At 47.2% G+C, this 18,732-nt stretch overlaps 1 protein-coding gene across 2 annotated transcripts; it reads left to right on the forward strand.

The window, feature by feature from the left end:
- Positions 1 to 600: 600 nt before the first annotated feature.
- Positions 601 to 10,214, forward strand: LOC140251457 (5-hydroxytryptamine receptor 7-like). Of its 2 annotated transcripts, none has more exons than XM_072335257.1 (3): positions 601 to 714; positions 1,578 to 2,140; positions 8,442 to 10,214. In XM_072335257.1, exons 2-3 carry the CDS (start codon positions 1,632 to 1,634, stop codon positions 9,211 to 9,213), a joined length of 1,281 nt encoding a protein of 426 aa, XP_072191358.1. In that variant the 5' UTR covers positions 601 to 714; positions 1,578 to 1,631; the 3' UTR covers positions 9,214 to 10,214. The 2 variants fall into 2 exon arrangements, with proteins under 2 accessions (XP_072191358.1, XP_072191359.1); XM_072335258.1 differs by having other exon boundaries at positions 618 to 714; positions 1,541 to 2,140.
- Positions 10,215 to 18,732: the final 8,518 nt, after the last annotated feature.

Consider the following 18,732-nt stretch of genomic DNA (forward strand, 5'->3'; position numbering starts at 1 on the left):
TCCAGTTATGCAAAGTGCTCTGACACTGCTCTCTGTGCTCCTTTTCCTCTCCAAGGGGTGTGGGATGGAGCAAGGAGAAGGATGTGAACCCACTCTGTCCCCCCCTGGGAAGGGGCACCCAGTGCTCCCAGGCTGAACCCATGGAGGTGGCTCTTCCTAGGCTGGATTTTCTTCTGCTTCCATTTCCTTAACAGAAGGCTCAGCTTGAACTGTTTGCATCCCTTTAGCATAGAGCTGTATGAATATGGGACCTTCTACTGGCAGGGAGTTGGAGGGGGGGGGGGAAGGAAGAAGAAAAAAAACGGCATGGAAAAGGGATAGAAACCCCTTCCTACAAAATAACTCCTTTCAGCAAAAGGAAACAGGGAAGGATGCTGATGGTCCTGCACGCCCCCAGAGCTGTGCATCACCCGCAGCACCACGCTCAGGGGTGACTGCCCAACTTCCAGTTGTGCCCACCCAGCTCTCTCCACTGGTAGGGTTTGGTTCTGTGTCAGCCGTTTCTTTTGTCCCCTCCAATAACTCTGAGCTCTCTTTGCTCTTCCTGGGGCTCGGGCAGAGCGGTTGGGAGAGACGGGGAGAGGAGTGGGGGGGGTGGCGGTGGGAGGGACCGGGGAGGGGAGAGAGGATGATGATGCTCCGGGGGCTCTCGGCTCCTCTCCCGCCCGGAGATCTCGGGGTTGGACTGGAGGATGTCTCACCCCTTCGGCACAGGTAAGGTGGGACCCCCGTCACAACCCGAGGGTGGGGGAAGGGGAGGGGGGGAGAATGCAAAGAGGGGTTGCAGGATTCCTTGGGTTTAAATAAAACTCCTTGCAAGGAGAGAGCAGAAAGAGGAGGATGCCGGTCATGAGCGATGCTCAGAGGGTTAGCCTTGTCCCGAAGTTTCCCCATCGATGGTGGGGAAATATTTGCAGGGGTGAATATTATGGATGGGAGCTCTGCTGCTTGCTTGTGTGCACATCGGGCACCCCACAGCTCAGGGATGCCCCAGCCTTCCCTTTGCCTGTACGTGGTACCGGTGGCAGCGATGCTGCGTGTGCTGCCTCTGCAGCTCTGTGTGTGCAATCACCGTGTTGGAAATGCATGGATTTATAGGGTGAAGTTTGTGCACTGACACAGGCAGGAGATGCAGCCGGCGGTGTGTGGGCATCCTTCTGGGGCTGAGGGTTGTGCTGTCACCCGCCCTCTTGTATTCACTTATAGTATGTGCAGGGCAAACGGATGCACATGGGAAGCGCGAGCCCAACAGCACAGCTTGGCAGCAGTGCTTAATACCATGAGCAATTGCAATCAGCTGCTGCTATCTGTGCTGCTGGAAAAGCATGCAGGCAATTAGGCAGTCGCTGCAGGAAGATTGGGCAGCTTGTGCTCCTTTAGAAGTGGAGCGAGCTTCTTCCTCCGAGCATCCTCCAGATCTAGCAAACTGTGCGTCTTTCGGCAGACTTGGGAAACAGCTCCTCATCGAGCACATGAGCTCCATCTGCAGCTCCGGGAGGCAAGAGATAGGGGCTGGAGGGTGGTATTTTTCTTTCCTTAGGCTGCATGTGATAAAATGTTCTGCTTTGCTGCTGGAGGTGTCACTGCTGGGAGAAAGCCCGTGCCATTGCCCGCTGCGGTGAGCTCAGAGCATGTTGCTGAGGGGCAGCCCCCGGCGGTTTCTGGAGCACCATCTTCTCTTTGTGGAGAACGCAGAGCAGCAATACCCAGCTCAGGAGTTGCTCCCAAATCCATTCATGACTGAGGAACCCCCCGTCCCTGCCGAGCCAGACCTGCCTTCCTCCAACCTCACCAACGCGACGGACTGCGGCGAGGAGATCCTGCTCTATGGGGACACTGAGAAGATCGTCATCGGAGCCGTGCTCTCCATCATCATCCTCATGACCATCGCAGGCAACGGTCTGGTCATCATCTCTGTCTGCATTGTCAAGAAGCTCCGGCAGCCATCCAACTACCTGGTGGTGTCCCTCGCTGCTGCTGACCTTTCAGTGGCCTTTGCTGTCATGCCTTTTGTGACCATCACGGACCTGGTTGGGGGAGAGTGGCTCTTTGGGAAGGTGTTTTGCAATGTGTTCATCGCCATGGATGTCATGTGCTGCACCGCCTCCATCATGACACTGTGCATCATCAGCGTGGACAGGTAGGGAAAATGGGGCAGCTGCATGCTTGGGTATGGGGATTTTCAGTTGGTTGAGGGCCACCAGAATCAAGATCATAGAATCATGGAACAGCTTAGATTGGCGGAGACCTTAAAGATCATTGAGCTCCAACCTCCCTTTCTATGGGTAGGGCTGCCAAACACTACATCCCAGGATCCCATCCAGCTTGGCCTTGAATGCCTCCAGGGATGGGGTATCCACAACTTCTCTGTGCAGCAATGCTGCATGTGTTTTCCAAGTGCACAGAGTGAGTGAGGGTTTTCTGCATGAAAAAGGTGCCCTCTGCAGCTCAAGTAACTTCTCAAAGTTCTTGTTTCATCCTTCCCCTTCAGACAGCATGTTGGTCTTTCTTGGTTTGCAGAACAGAGCCCTTTGTCCATCCATATCACCATGGAAGTGGGTTGGCCCATAAAATTAGAATCATAGAATATCCTGAGTTTGGAGGGGATGGATGAGGACCCACAAAGATCACTGAGTCCAACTCAATGAAATTATTCAGCCAAAGAAGTGCACAGGTTCAGAACCAACCACATTATGGAGCTCCTGTAGTCCAACCCTATGGGATGCTCTGCTGCTCTCGGGACCTGTGCTTTGGCCAAGAGTGCTGGCATCTCCACACCCCATTCCCAGTTCAATAAAACCTTGGTTTAGCCCAGTGCATGCTTTGGTGTGGTTTTGCTGGTTTGAACTCCCACACCTGGAGTGCCAAAGGAAAGGCTGAGCATGTCTGGCAAAGCAATGCAACTCGGGCAAGCCAGCACCCCCTGGGTCTAATTATAGCAGCCTGCGTCATTAGGGACATTGTGCTGACGAGCCGGTGGGACGGATCCAGAACTGAAATGCATGCTGGCTTTCTGGAAAGGGTGATTTGGCTTTATGCTGGCACCACTGAGCCAAGCTGGGTTGTGATAAGCAGCTTGAGAAGGGAAAGTGTTGGCAAGATGCATGCCCTGGCCACAGTGACCATAACAGCTCCCTGGTGGTTCATCCAGGTGTGGTGACAGAGCAGCAGGGTCAGACACAAGCTGGCTGCTGCAGTATCTTGCTCCTGAGCTCTTTGCCAGCTGCTGCTCTGCACGGGGTGCTGCTGCTCAGAAAGCAAAATCTCCACCAACCTCACAGCTCTGCTGCTGAGCTGGTAGCTTTCACAAACAGGCTGTTCCTAAAAAGCAAGTGTATGCAGGGTCGGGAGAAAAGTGTGTCTGTGTCAGCAGGAAGAGATCAAATGCAGTAATGAGATACCTGAATGTCTCTTCTTGATGCATGAGGAGCAAAGCAGCAGCTGAACATTCACTAGATCGACCTCAGTTTCCAAACTTCCCTTTTCCCTCTCTCTTTTCTCCTTCCCCTTCCTTCTTCCCCTTCCTTTTTTCCCTTCCATCTTTATCTCTTTCCCTCCTACATACAACCACTCTCCCAAACACACAAACAAACAGGACAGACCCTATATGAAAATCACTGCATCTCATCCCACATGTTAACCACTTCTCTCCAGCCTGTTACCACTGTCAATGTGGGCAGGCACAGTGCAAGCAAATGTCCTGGAAAGCACTGATCTGCCCTTCAGCACTGAGATGGGGCTGGACATGTAGATTTGGGCTTCAAGAGACCAGGAATGGGGCCAGCACACCTGTACCCATCTCATGCAGCCTCCAAGCTCCTCACTCCCTGGGCAGCCTGTGCCAGTGCCTGACCACTGACACAGAGGGATGGGTGGGTGAACCTCTCTGCCAAGCCCACCTTGGGCTCAGCCCATCCCATGCCTATGGAAGGGGAATATTCTGGACATCCTCTGATGCCCTGAGGAGAAACTGAGGCACCATCCCACTGCTTTCTCCCTCAAGAATCCCTAGGAAAGGGCTGTGGTCTGCATGGATTGCTCCAAGCATCCTTTCAGTCATTGTTGCTCCTCATCAAGCCATCATCTGCTCTATTCCTATCAGGCACCTGATGGAGGTGGATGGAGGGAAAGCATGGATCCAAGACCTTGGGATGGGTGGGATTTGGGGCTTAACCTCTGATAGAAACAGCTCCAAAGGTGCGCATTTCATCTTCTACACTAATGCAAATCAGGGCTGAAGTACAAGGATTGCTGAGCTTGCAGAGAGTCTTGCTTTAAAAGAGATGAAAGCGTTGTGCAGTGAGGGGTTAACTGGAATTTTCACCAGAGCTGCTTCTCCTGCCCTGCAAGAAGAAAGAACAGCACTCGTGCTTCCTTCCCTTGCCGTGTCCTAAGGTATATGAAATCTTCCCCTGGTGCTCTCCTGAATACTGACCTGATCAGCACTGCTGGGCAACTGCCTGGTTCTGCCCTTTTATTGATGGCTGAAGCGTCCTCACGCTTTGCTTAACTTAGATATAAAAGATGCTTGGTTTGCCCAAGATGATGGCTACTATTAAAATACAGGCTGCTGTTATTGATTATTAATGCAGAGCACTTTCTAAAAGCCCCTTGATTGAAGCTGGTAGAACGAGTCTTGTCTGAAGCGGCGTTTGATTGATTTTCCTTTAAATCAAAAATGAAAAATGCTGGAAACATCCATCTTTCCCCTACATTTTTCTTATGTAAATGCCGGCCAAAGCTATAGATTCATTATTATATATATATGCATGTATATATAAAAACATATATATATAAAGGCAAAAATTAAACAAAAAACCTTTTGCATATTCAGATTAAAAGAAGCTCTCTGTAAAGAATCCAAGCTGTGGATAAACGAAGACCCTCAAAACGCTGTATATTTTCCCAGTGGAGGAATGGAGCATGAAATCCCCATCCATTTCCCAGGCAATCCTTGTGGGGCTCTCCCTTCTTCTTGGTGTTTTCTACCCCCAATCAGTTAATGAGCTCCAAATTGGTTTTGTCCCCAATGGAAGGGATGCCTCTTGAAACTTTCGAGAGCACAGGTGATGTTCATGGTTGAACTTAATGATCTTTGGAGGTCTTTCCCAACCTTCACGATGCTGTGAAAGTGTTGGTGGGATGAAACTTGCACAGCATTTTGCTGGATTGCTTTGCTCATGTGCTTCATCCGAACACAACCCTGGGTAGGGAGGACTATGTGGTCTATCACCAGCAGGATGAGTAGCTCCCAGGGATGCTTTGGGGATGGATGTGTGAAACCACAACCTCCAGCTGCTCACTGTCCTCCACCTGGAGGTCCCTTCTCCCTTAGCAGGATGAGGCAGGCAAAGCACCATCCTGGAATCTGGAATTTGGCCACAAGGAACGAACAGGTAAAACAGTGGGGTGCCAGAAACCTCAACTCTGGGCTCATTTGGGCTCAGTTAGAATCACAGAATCATTAAGGTGGGAAAAGACTTCTAAGATCAAGTCCAACCCCAACCCACCCCCACCGTGCCCACTGATTATGTCCCTCAGTGCCTCATCTCCTCCTGAACATCTCCAGGGATGGTGACCCCACCACTCCCTAAGCAGCTGTGCCAGTGCCCAGCCTCTCTTCCAGAGGATAAACATTTCCAACTATCCAACCTGAACCTCCCCTTGCACAACTTGAAATGATCCCATTTGTCCTATCAGATGACCCAAGTGAGTGCAATTTTTCCTCTCCTTGTTCAGGAGCTTCAGTACTATCTCCACGCACCTTGGGGAGGTTTTCCTTCCCTTTATTATTTTATCCCTGACATAAGGACCCAGTAGCTGCCATTGGGCACAGAATGAATGTGCTGAAGTTCAGGGGGTTGGAACAACTGATGGAACAGCAAAGTCACACAAATCACGAGGAAATCCCTGTTGTGGGAACTGCCCTTTATTCCTCGTTACCACTAAACGTGATTAACAACAATTCAGACAGACACACGAAAATGAATCAAAGCGAGGGAATATGATCTGAATTTCAGTGCCTGTTTCTGCGCTGCGGCAGATGCTGCCCTATTTTGAGGTCTCCCTGCTCTCATCGCAGCCATCAGTGAAGACCTCAGAACGGCCCCATTTCCTCCAGTGGGGATGGCACAGTGGAGATGTGTTGGCTTTGCCTGCCTTCCAAATCTTGTCACCGTGCATTTTGCTCGGCTAGCCTGTAAATTCCTTGAATCTTCAGCAACTTCACTGCCAGTGCATCACCACTCCTTTGGAGAAATGCTTCCTAATATCCAACCTGAACCCCTTTGTTGCAGGCTGATGCCATTCACTCGCATCCTACTGTCCTAACTCTGCACCCTTCTCCCACCTACCCCTTGGAGCCTCATCTCCCATCCAAGCTCATCACTTCTCACCAAGCTCAGATCAGGCAGGAAGATAGAGAGGCTCATTTTTTTGGAGGCTCAGCACCAAATCCAGTCCCACTGCCCATCTTTGTCCCGTCAGATCTCATCCTTCTCAATGCACAGAATCATAGAATCATTTGCGTTGGAAGGGAGCCTTAAAGGTCATTGAGACCAACTCCCCTGCAGTGACCAGGCAGGTTCTCATGGGGTGATGGAGTTACAAGTGCTTTCCTTTGAGGCTGCACTGAGTTTGTGCCTACAAACATCATCCTTCAGCCTGTGCAAGCGCGAGGCATTCAGCAGTGTAGGTGGTTGTGTAAGGTTTGGCTTGTTTGTTGCAGCTAAGGCCAGCTGAGGAAAATAAAGAGAAAAATAGGTAAAGAACAATTCAATGGGAGTAAAACCCATTTTATTTGGAATTCAGGGGAGAATAATTCAGCTTAGAATTTATTTGGCTCTGGCGAGGGAAGGGAGAATTGGATTATTTATTATTGTTTATTTCTGTCTTTTTCCACTCTTGGGGGAGGGTTTGGAGAAGGGAAAAGAATCAGGGAAGAAAAACCTGCTAACACTTACAGTGAGGTGTTCGGAGTGTCGGAAAGAAATAACTGCACATCAGTTTCTACATCTCTGTAGAAATTCTCCTTTTGGCAAAAAAAGAAAGAAAAAAAAAGCCTTCTTTTTTTTTTTTTTTTTTTTTTTTTTGCCTGGAAAAGCTTTCAGCAAAAAAAAAGCTGCCCGTACAGCTGCCATTCTCACTTCCTTCCCAGCCTGACCCAGTTTATCCAAGACAAGCGGGAGGTGATTCCATCCTGCCTAAAAAATGCCTACAAATTCCTGACAGCAGGCAGAGCTCATACAAAAGAGGCCGTAACCTGAAAGAACTGAAAGAAATCCCTATGACAGCTGGAGGGTTTTGCTGCACATACTGGGGCTGAATAGGAAGCAGAAGCTTTCCAGTGGGAGCCCTTGCTGACAGTGGCTAACTCCCTACCCGTTTGTACAACTGCAATTTCCCTACTAACAGTTGACACCATTTCTTAGTCATACAAACCCCCCTCAACACCGGGGATGTTTCAAAATCACATGCTGTTGTTGATCCAGGAGCTGGCAGTTGATACACACAGTTATCTTACTAACTCAGAACTCCAGCCGCTAAAACACACCTGCCCACAGGTCACCATGTGCTTTTGGTGTCTCCCATAAGGATCTCCATTCATGGGGCCACCCATCTCCTTGGAGACACCCAAGGTCAGGCTGGATGGGGGTTTGAGCACCCAATGGAGCTGTGGGTGTCCCTGTTCACTGCAGGAGAATGGGACCACATGGCCTTGAAGGGTCCATTCCAACTCAAACCAGTCTATGTGTATACATCTTATCGCTGGAATTTGTTGCGTATTCTCTGTACAAACAATCTCTGGTGGAAAACTAAGCTTTATTTTTATTCCCAAGGAAACCGCGCCGATCCCAGATTGTGCTCATAAATTCAATGTCTTCTTGTGTTATGCATGGGGAGGCTGCAAGAAAGCAGCAGGGAATAGTTGAAACAGGGTCTCTAGGCAAGAGAGTTGAAGGGGTGAGAAATAAATTTTACAGAAGATGCTGCAGATCCCTGGGAATGTTTTCACTTGGGAAATTCATTTCTTACTCTGTTTCCAGGCTGAAATTCATAGAACCACAAAATGGTCTGAGTTGAAAAGGACCACAATGATCATCTGGTTTCAACCCCTCTGCTATGTGCAGGGTCGCCAACCTCCAGATCAGGTTGCCCAGAGCCACATCCAGCCTGGCCTTGAATGCCTGCAGGGATGGGGCATCCACAACCTCATTGGGCAGCCTGTTCCAGTGCACCACCACTAGTTAGGAATGAAAATTGCCCAAGGCTAACCAAAATGTGTACATGTGATACACAGGGACATGGCTTAGTGGGCAATATTGGTGACAGGTGAGCAGTTGAACTGGGTGATCTTAGAGGTCTTTTCCATCCCTAATGACTCTGACTCTGTAAGAAGTAGCGGTGCCTCAAAACCCACTTTGCAACTCTTCTTCTTCCAGGTATCTGGGGATCACTCGTCCACTGACGTATCCCGTGAGACAAAATGGGAAGCTGATGGCCAAAATGGTCTTCATCGTTTGGCTCCTGTCTGCCTCCATCACACTTCCTCCTCTTTTTGGCTGGGCTAAGAACGTCACCGTGGAAAGAGTCTGCCTGATCAGCCAGGACTTTGGGTACACGGTCTATTCTACAGGGGTTGCCTTCTACATCCCTATGGCCGTCATGCTCGTCATGTACAGCCGGATCTACAAAGCTGCCAAGGTGAGTGCTGAGAAGCACCGCTTCATGAACTTCTCCAAGCATTATGAAGAGGAGGGTGTCTACTGTCTGGAGGCCTCCAGCCGTGGCCATCCCAGCTCCAAGCGCACCAAGGCAGTGGAGGAATGTGCCACGCTTTCCAAACTGCTCCGGCAAGACCGGAAGAATATTTCCATCTTCAAACGGGAACAAAAAGCAGCCAGGACCCTTGGTATAATCGTGGGGGCTTTTACGTTTTGTTGGCTTCCGTTCTTCCTTATGTCAACGGCTCGGCCTTTTATCTGTGGTATACACTGCAGCTGTCTGCCCCTGAGGCTGGAGAGGACTCTGCTCTGGTTGGGATACACCAACTCCCTCATCAACCCCTTAATTTATGCTTTCTTTAACCGAGACTTGAGGACTACTTTCTGGAACCTCCTGAGGTGCAGGTACAGGAATATCAACAGGAGACTCTCTGCCGCCAGCATGCACGAGGCCCTGAAAGCCACAGAGAGACATGAATGCATCCTGTAGAGTGATGTCCTCCAACTCAGTGCCTGACCAGCAAACTCCTGCCCCTCCATTTCAGGTTCCTTGCTTCTCCTGCCTCCTGGGGCTGGCAGAAACTATGGGTGCTGTTGCCCCCTGCCAGACGTTGCCACTGGGAGTGACACTTTTCCCCTCTCTCCTGGAGGAGATGCAGTTCTCCTCAAGAGAACCAAGCAAGCAGCCATTCCACCACGACTCAGGTGGGAGTTGAGCAGCTGAGAGAGAGAGACTGGGGGTTTCAAGGTCTACCACCAACTGTGGGCAAATCACACCACCTTTCTGTGCCTCAGTTTCCCCACCTGTTAAAATAAAAGAAGAGAGGAAAGAAAGAGCAACCCCCCACCCAAACAAAAAAAATCTCGATAGGACTGTGGCTCTCCACCTTCAAAAAGGGCTCTAAGGTCGGTGGAAACCACGTGATATGCCATGTAAAGATGATGCTGACTGCAGTTCTCTATCAGATACAACAGCAGCTATAGGCTCCATTGTAGATCCAAGCACTCATGCCATACCAGCTTATACGAACTCTTTCCACCAGTGTAAATGCAGTCTTCACACCAAGCTTGCGTCCAGGTTTGCACGCCAGAGTAGTAACACCAATGACCCTCTTTCCCCTCACACTTTAGCACTGCTGCATTTGAAAGAGGCACACTTGGAGGATGAAACACAAACGAACACGCAGTTTCCTTTCTGGTTGGATAGGAAAATCTGATGCCATCCCCATCATGGGGATAAGCAGTGAGCAAAGATGGATATGTTTATTAGGGTGTGCTGTAATTCATTCTCAGACAAGTGATGTGTGTTCATAATCTGTGGCTAATTGACTCCATAAAAGCACGCTTTCGTTGACAACAGGAAAAAAAAGAGTATATGATTTCTCTGACAGCTTTACAGTGCTTCAGTACAGTGTCCAGCCAGCTTGAACAAATACACTAAAAGTGATGTATCTTTTTTAAAAAAAATACATATACAAGACTGGTTTCTTTATTTCGATGTGATTTCTCAGGGGATTTGGGCTATAAGGTGTCTCTTTGTGTTCATGCACTGGTGGGGTTTGTCTTTCTGCATTCATCTTTGCTCTTGACCTACCCTGCTGCATCAAACTTGCATCAACAGAAAGAGGACGTAGACAGTGTCTGTTCCATGCGGTCAGATGTTGGAACACAAACAAAGTTGTATTGTTCAGATAAAGGCTCAAGAAGGAGTTTTACTGCCCACACTCCACTATAGGCGCCTGCAAGATGCAAGACCAGGAACAGGGTCTCGTACTGCATGAGTCTATGGTTCTGTATGTTCAAAAGATGCTGTTTATCACTACAGTCACATGTTCCTGCCCAGAACACAAAACAGTGCCAGCAGTTGGGATTTGTTCTCCTATGTTCTCCCTAAGAGGGTTGCCATTGCCCAGGGAAAACTGAGTGGTATCCCTGAGATTCCCCTGTGATTTTGCATCTTGCAAAGCAAAGATCCCAGGGATGCAATGGGACACCGTGTGACATGAGCATACCCTCACTCTCTTCCACACTGCCATGACATTAACAGGTGCTAAACTTTACCACGACCTCCCTGCTTTCCCACGTCAGTGTCTTGTCACTTTGGTGCACTTTTGCTACCCATCACCCTACCCCATCTAGGTTGCAGTTTTCATGATGCCTCTGCTTCCAAGCCCACGCAGTATGTACTCCCACACTCACGTGCCTCCAGGTCATTCTTTAACTGCCCATTTCTGGACTGACTTATCAAAACCAAGTCTTCTTCACCCAGAAAACACTCTGGGCCACCATCAGCTCTGTCACAACATTTTAGCAGCAGCTGGTCACTGGATCTGTCTGGCCACAGGGACGTATGTTTGCTTCAGGGTTTGATTTCCTCCCTAAGCTCTCCATCTTCTTCTCTGCCATGGAGATAATGATGCCCTTTTGACTGCACTGTCAGGATTAAAACTAACCAGATGCTAATTCAGAATGTCTTGCCAGGATGCAAAAGCCCCCAAGATGGAGCACTTCATGTTCAGCACATAGCAAAAGTATGGTCTGTTCTGCTGTGGTAAATATATATGTGCATAAGGTTTTAGTGGCAAATTTATACTAATTTTCTGTGTTATGAGTTTTTAAACTGCCTTCAAAATAACATAATCTTGCTTAATTCCGCTGAACATCCCCGTTCTGGTGGTATGTCTAGCGCTGCTTAAAAACAAATTGTAGAAGAGCTATGAAGAGCTAAGGGTTATGAAGAGTTAAAAGGAGCCCTTTTAAATGAAAGCATATGAAAAGTGGTGGGTTTTTTTTTCATTTTTCAAACTGATGGTTCTTCAGGAGGAAAAAAGAGGAAAGAATATGATTCTGGGTGATCCAATACAAAACTTCTTGTAAGGATCATGAAGAATGGATTGTCTTAAAATCAATGTTTGTCCTGGAATGGAATGCCCATGGGTCACAACCAGAAGGTAGGGGGCACAAGATGTTTGGTTGACACTTAAACACCATTTCCAAGCTCCAGATTGATGCACTCTGAAGAGTAAGAAGTCAGACATAGGTGGCAGAAGACCCTCATGGATGATCAAGGAGCTCAAGGAAAAACTGAAGTGGAAAAAGAAAGTATTTAGAATGACAAGGGAAAAGGGGTCTGGGTCCTTGGGATGAGTATAGGAAGGTTGTGAGGCCATCAGGGATGTGACAGGGAAGGCTAAGGCCTATTTGGAATTAGACCTGGTTAGGGAGATCAAGGATAATGAGAAAGATTTCTTTAGGTATATCAATAACAAAAGGGAGATCAGGGAAAATAAGGGTCTGCTGCTAAATGAGGTGGAGCAAGTGAATAACTTCTTTGCTTCATTCTTTAGTGCTAAGACTGGCTTCTGAGAGTCCCAGACTCTGGAAATAGCTTCACCAAAACAAAACATTCTGCTCGAAATAGTGAGGCATCTTGCATGAACATTCCAATGGTGCTATCCCAGAATGTGTTCACATCACTTTAACCTTCTGCTTTTTGACTGCACTTTGGTTAAATAAAGTCATACGCATCCAAAGACACCAAGGCCTTTTCCACACCCAAGCAAGCATCAGTAATTTAGTTAAGCAACTCGAGATCCTCATAGAGGCACTGCTAAACCATGCTGAAAATACACCCTTGTTTTGTTGAGTATTTTTTTCATATCAGGCAGGAATCAGTGCATCACCCAAAAAAGCTGGTTTAACATAAATCTGAGCCATTTTGAAACTGGGCGTGCGCACACAAGTGTCCGAATGAACTGCGTGAGATTTTAAGAGGCAAAAAATTGGAGGTCACTGGGAAAAGTGCCCATCTTGGAGGACAAAAGAAACCTTCACAGCAAAGGAGAGATTCCCAGCGGACCAGTAGCAACGCAGTGGAAAAGAATGAGGAGCCTCGGGCAGAGAAAATTGGAGTAATTCAGGCATAAAATGAGTAGGTCTCAAGTCAGCTTTTTATCCCACTCCGCATGCAGTGGAAATATGTACAGAAACACACACAGAGATCTGGGGAGAAAAGACAATTCTGACAAACCCCTACAGCTATCCCAGCTGGGGTTTGGAGATGTTTGATGACACTGAGCAAAGCTGTTCTTCATCTTGGCTCAAGACCTGCCATTAGAAAGGTGAGTGAGTGATCATAGAATCATGGAATCCTTAGAGTGGGAAGGGACCATTAGAGGCCATCCAGTCCATCTCCCCTGCAATGAACAGGGACAGCACAGCTAGATCAGGCTGTCCAGGCCCTGATCCATCCTGGCCTTGAATGTCTCCAGGGATGCGGCATCAACCACATGTCTGGGCAACCTGTTCTAGTGTCTCACCACCCGCACTGTAGAAGACTTTTTCCTTATATCCTTATATCCAACTTAAATCTCTAAGTTTGGAACCAGTCATCTCTGTGTACCATTCCCAGGCCAGTTATGGTTTTGCTGACCTCTACCTTATTTCTCCTTTTGGTCTCCCAGTAGCCAGAATGTCCCAGTTCTATTTGGGCAAGAAATAGAGGAACAGCGGGTCTTGCCTCTCCTAGAGGATGCACAGTACTCAGGAAGGGACAGTGCCCTAATCAATGGGATGCTGAGAGTGACCCACAAGGATCACTGAGTCCAACTCCCATCTCCACACAGCACCCAAACCCTATGGCTGGGAGCAATGTCCCAACACTCCCTGAGTTCCAGCAGCTCTGGGCTGTGCCCACTGCCCTGGGCAGCCTGTTCCATGCCTACTGCCCTATGGGGCAGTGCCTTTCCATAAACCCCACCTGACCCTCACTTGATGCATCTCAATGCTCTACCAGCTGACAGTGCTGGGCCTGGTTCACCTGAGGATACAGTTGGGTCATTCAGATCTCAGCTGGATCAGACCTTGAGCAACTCCATCTACCTTTGAAGCTGTCTTTCCTTTGAGCAGCTCATCAGACCAGAGGTACCAAGCTTTCCCTTCCAACCGAGTTATTTTCTGAATCGGATGATTTGTCTGCTCTCCCACTCAAACTCATGTAAATATTTAGCAACCCCGTTCTTGGGCAAGACAATTTAGAGTTCTCCTACCTGCCTTGTGAAACAGCTCCTTCTGTTTTGAACCTTCTCTTAGCAATATTTAAGCTGCGTATCTGATATGACTGTCAGCACTGTGACACTTTCCGCCTGTGTTCTTACATAAGAAATGATTTTCATTTGTTTGTTTTATTGCCATTTTGATTTGAGAATATTTTATATTCAGCATGTAAGATTTTCAGTTGTTGGACTCTGCTGTTTTTCTCCATCTTGTGCATCTTTCTGAGACAGAGCTTAGGCAAAACACAAGGAAAGAAGTGGCTGTTTTCGCACACAGGAAGGGAAACAGACACGTATCACACCGGCCCACTTTCTTTTAATGACCATAAGATCTTTCACATAGAACATGCAATTTTGTGAGGAAACAAGAAGTGGAGATTGAAAAATGATGTTCTACAGATGTCTTATTCTGGGAGGAGGAGAAAATATCCTGCAAGCAGACAGCTGTCTTTATCTTGGTAGCACCTGTACTTTGCCCTGTATGAACATTGGGTTTGGTCCCTTGGTTGCCAATGGGCTCCTGTTCACAACACACAAAAACTCCCATCAGGGCTGATTCCATGCATTTCCTACTTAGATATCTGCTTCCCTGTGACAAAAGTATCCCAGCCCAAGGAATGTGGGGGTGTGGTATGACATGGTGTCACAGTCTGTGTGGCTCTAGGTGCATCCTGAACTGGAACAGGGTCTGACATCAGAGAATCATAGAACCATTAATGTTGGAAAAGAGCTTTAAGATCATCGAGTCCGACCATCCACCTACTGCCAATACTGCCCACTGGCCATGTCCCTTAGCATTACACCTCCATGGGTCTTGAGCACCTCCAGGGATGGTGGCTCCACCACCTTCCTTGTTTCAGCCCGTGCAAAAGGTGATGAACATTAACTCTTTCCAGGTGATGAGAAAGACTGCCTAAGAACCACATTGCTTAGATCTATTTCTCAGCCTCCCTTTAATTCCCAGCTTCATATCTCTGAGCCTTTGAATGCATTCAGTGGTCTATTAATACAGCAATTAGGAGAAGAGGGAGGAAGAGAGTGGCCACATGCCAGCCATTTGGTGACAGTACCTGGTAACACAGCCTCATGCTTGTAAACCAAGCTCACAAGGACTCTGCTCCAAGCCTGTGATTTTCCTGGTTGAATGCAGACAATCTGAATGCCAAATGTACATTTTTAGACTCCTAAATGCCTCAGCCATTTGACTCACAGACAAAGCTCTGGGCAGCATCTTACGTCATGTGCTTGGCATGAACACACCCAGATGAGCCATGGGTCTGGAAGATGTCCTCCTGACATGAGAAGCAACAGCAGATTGCGAACAGCAATGTCCTAGTAAAGCTCCATGTGCCCAGGTTGGATGGGGCCCTGAGCAGCCTGATCTGGTGGGTAGCATACAGCCCATGGCAGGGGGTTGGAACTAAATGGTCTTTAATGTCCCCTCCAACCCAAGCCATTCTATGATTCTATGATATGATTCTATGATCGCCCGTGGCTTCCACCAGTCTTTAACTTCCCATCATCCTGCTTTTTCCCTTTCATCTCACAACTGTCTGCAAATCTCCAGGCTGAGGGCGTTTGATATTGCTCAGGTGAGAGTGGATGGGAGTGGGTGGGAATGTCACCTCTTAATTACTTTTGAATTTACCTTTAATTACTTTTGAACATAAAAATCAGGGATTTTTATGTTTTTAAGGATTTCAGACTTTTTTTGCCTTTTCCTAACGGTTGAAGGGGACAACATTCTTCATAATAAACCTCTCTTTCCAAGCATGATATTCCTACAGCACTGTCAGAAAATCTGAGCTGCATATGGAAACTGATGCAGCTTAAAGAAAACGGTTCTGGTTCAGTATCTGGGTCCTTGGAGACGTTGCTCAGAGTTTAGTGCTGTCACTCCTCGGGACTCACTTCTCTATTATATCTTCAAAAGACATCAGAATGCCAACAGCCCTAAGCAAGAACAAATCCAACACTCTAACAGACAGATAAGTTCAATGGTGCCTGCAGATAGAATGCCCTGGGGAGTAATCCAAACTACCAGCACCCTGGGGTTCACTGTCAGCTCATCCAGACCTCCAAGCCCACCCATACATGACCTCCAACACAACAGTCCATGGGGAAACCACTCTAACAGCCCTTTGGATTTGGTATTTGGAGGTATTTGGGTTTGGTATTGTGGAGGGCCGTCAGGAGAAGGAGGGTGAAGAGATTCTCTGAGTATTCAAGGCTGCTGCCAAACTTTGGAAATCCAAACTCAAGGCTGTATGGTGTAAATAAATTGATACATCATGTAAATGAAGAGTAATTAGCATGGAGTTCGCGACTGCAGGATCAAACCAAGGCGATGAAATGGCTTTCAAAATAGCTGAGAAGCAAATGGTTTCAGGAAGCACTTGTCTCTATAAGGAGATGTTCATGTCTGTCTGGGAGAAAAGAAAGTACTTCTGATATAGTGACTAAAGAGGCATCTGTCCCCAACAGGTGTAGACTTCATTACACACCACCCCATGTGAGTTTCAATGCCAAATTCACTTAAAATCCCTATCAGGATGGACACCAATTGCCTAAAGTTTGTCTCGCTGCTTTTCCTCACTTACTTCTTTACGTTTTTCTACTGGCAATTACATAACAACCAATGAGAAAAGTCTAATGATGATGAGTCCTCAGTTTTACAACATGAACATTATGAAACATTCAAGAGTGTTGGAAAGAAGAAACATTTCTCTCTCTTGGGCATCCAGTACCGATCTGAACTGGCCGTAACCCTACTCCTCCTTCTCTTTACAATAATAATGATCATGGCAATAGGAATAACATTAATAATAATAATAATTTAGCCCAAATGCCCTCCAATAATGGATTTAGACTTCCTCTGTCCCATCAGATTACAAGATAAGGTTGTTTTCTAATAGGGAAAACCCCATAATACCTCTTTTAGGAAGGTGGTTGGAAAAACATTAGCAGGAGTAATAGAAATGTTACAGAGAAAGCAAAAGCACCGCTGTGAGAAAATGCTGCAAGAACCAAAGATCAAGGAAAGAAAATGAAGCGAATAACAACCCAGGATGTGTTGCTTTTGGAAATCAGTGTGATGTAGTACATTTTCACCCCGTGTTTTATATTGCATGTGCATTTTATGATGCTCACTAATACATTTTTCAGAATAGCTTCAAGGAGAGTCATTTCATCAGAGATGAATTACAAGAAATACTGCTGAGCCCAGAGAAGAATGAAGCAGCGCTGCTCATCAGATGTAGAGTAAATCAATACATCAGCACGACCCCATTATTAGGTTTGAATTTGATGTCTCGGTCTCCTAAATCACTAAACAGAGTTGCAAGAGGAGGCAGGAAGAAGAACAGGGAGGGGAATTCTGCCTTCCCCTACTCCAGAGAGACATGGCAATAAGGGATAAAAAAGAGTTGTGCTCAAATCTAAAGGTGAGAGACTCCTGGCATGGCCACTCCCATGTGCCAGCTGCTAGCCAGAATTCAGCACAGCCCATGCTCTAATGGATGATTTCACAAGACAACGTTGAGGACACTTGTAGCCTGGGGGGATATTCTTTTGGCAACCTCTCTGCCTAAGAACTGTCACACAAATGTCACCCATCCGAGCTTCTCTTGTACCAAGAGTTGCACAGAGAGCAGCCACAACCAGCAGCCACAACCTGTTCCTCGATGCAGCTCCCATGGCTGAGCCCTCACTCCCATTGCACAGAATTAAAGCACTCGGTCCAGGCAATCCAAAAGGGCTTTGTTAGAATAGCAGTAATAATTCATCAGAGTAAAACAGAACCAAAGGGCACAAGGGGAATTTCTTCAAAGAGGATGCACTCCCTTTCTTCTTCTGGGTCATGGCACAGCCTGATAGAGCCATCTCTTCCCACATCTTTTTCTCAAGAGAGCATTTTAGGATCTAAACTTATAGGGGACTATCTCTAGATACAAAATGCTCGGTGCTTCCTTGAATTTCTTTCAGGAAATGCTTCAAAAGAATATGAACAGAGCTGGCTGGAAAATAAGTTTCTTTTACCCTTCCCAATCCCTTGCAGAGCCAAGATGCAATGATTACCTCCACTGACTTCCCTGGCATCCAGGGTCACCAAAACACTCCATCAAGGTTCCATTTAGAGCTACCCATGGACCAGAGAATGAGGTAGAGTCATCTATGCCTACTGCCTGTGTTTGAGGTAGTAACACAATGCTTCTGTTGTCACTGCCATAGAGAAATAAAAGCTTTTAAGGAAGTTATTCTTCTGACCAAAATCAGCTGTCTGCTGCAGATGAGATGCATTTCACTGCCTGTTTGTTTCCAAGCGCTATAAAACAGCCCACAGGGACTCGCCCAGAGCAGATGGCTACCCTGGAGCTACCTGCATTTGAATAGATAAATTCTATCCTGCCTGTGTATATCTCAATGTCTTGGAAAGCTGTGTCAAAACACTTGGCAGAAGTGTCTGGTGGTGACTCAGAAATAGCACATACACAGGGACTGCCATAGTCTGTGTCCGTGATGTCGTTAAAATCAGACAGCAATATCAGTTAGAAACCTTCCATCCACTAAACAACGCAGAAAAGTAGAGAGATATAACGAATATAGGCCCTTAAATTGATGGGGAAGTTGTGGGCACACAGTGCTTGCTCAAAACTCTCAAAGGGCTGGTCCTTGGTAAAGCCAATGCATCAAACTGCAGTGTCCATCCACTGTGCGTATATCTCCCCCTACTTCTGTACAGTGAGATACTGGGGGAGTCACAGCCCAGCATGTTGGTTTTCCCTTTCTTCTTTTCCCACTCTCAAGGTCTTGGGCTGAAGTGGCCATTTAAAGCAGTTCCTTGGCTTAATTTAAGTGTGGCTTATGCTCAAATGCTTAGCTGGCCATGTCAATGTACCCAGAGGGACTGTGGGACACCAACCTTCCCTTCAGTGATGCACTGACCCAAAAGATGT

The sequence above is a fragment of the Excalfactoria chinensis genome, chromosome 4, assembly GCF_039878825.1.
Source record: "Excalfactoria chinensis isolate bCotChi1 chromosome 4, bCotChi1.hap2, whole genome shotgun sequence".
In the NCBI taxonomy this organism is placed as follows: domain Eukaryota; kingdom Metazoa; phylum Chordata; class Aves; order Galliformes; family Phasianidae; genus Excalfactoria; species Excalfactoria chinensis.

Excerpts from the sequence above, each read along its gene's own strand:
- LOC140251457 (XM_072335257.1), top strand. The coding sequence starts at position 1,632 with ATGTTGCTGAGGGGCAGCCCCCGGCGGTTTCTGGAGCACCATCTTCTC. Across the intron at positions 2,141-8,441 it reads TGCATCATCAGCGTGGACAG|GTATCTGGGGATCACTCGTC; the intron begins GTAGGGAAAATG and ends TTCTTCTTCCAG.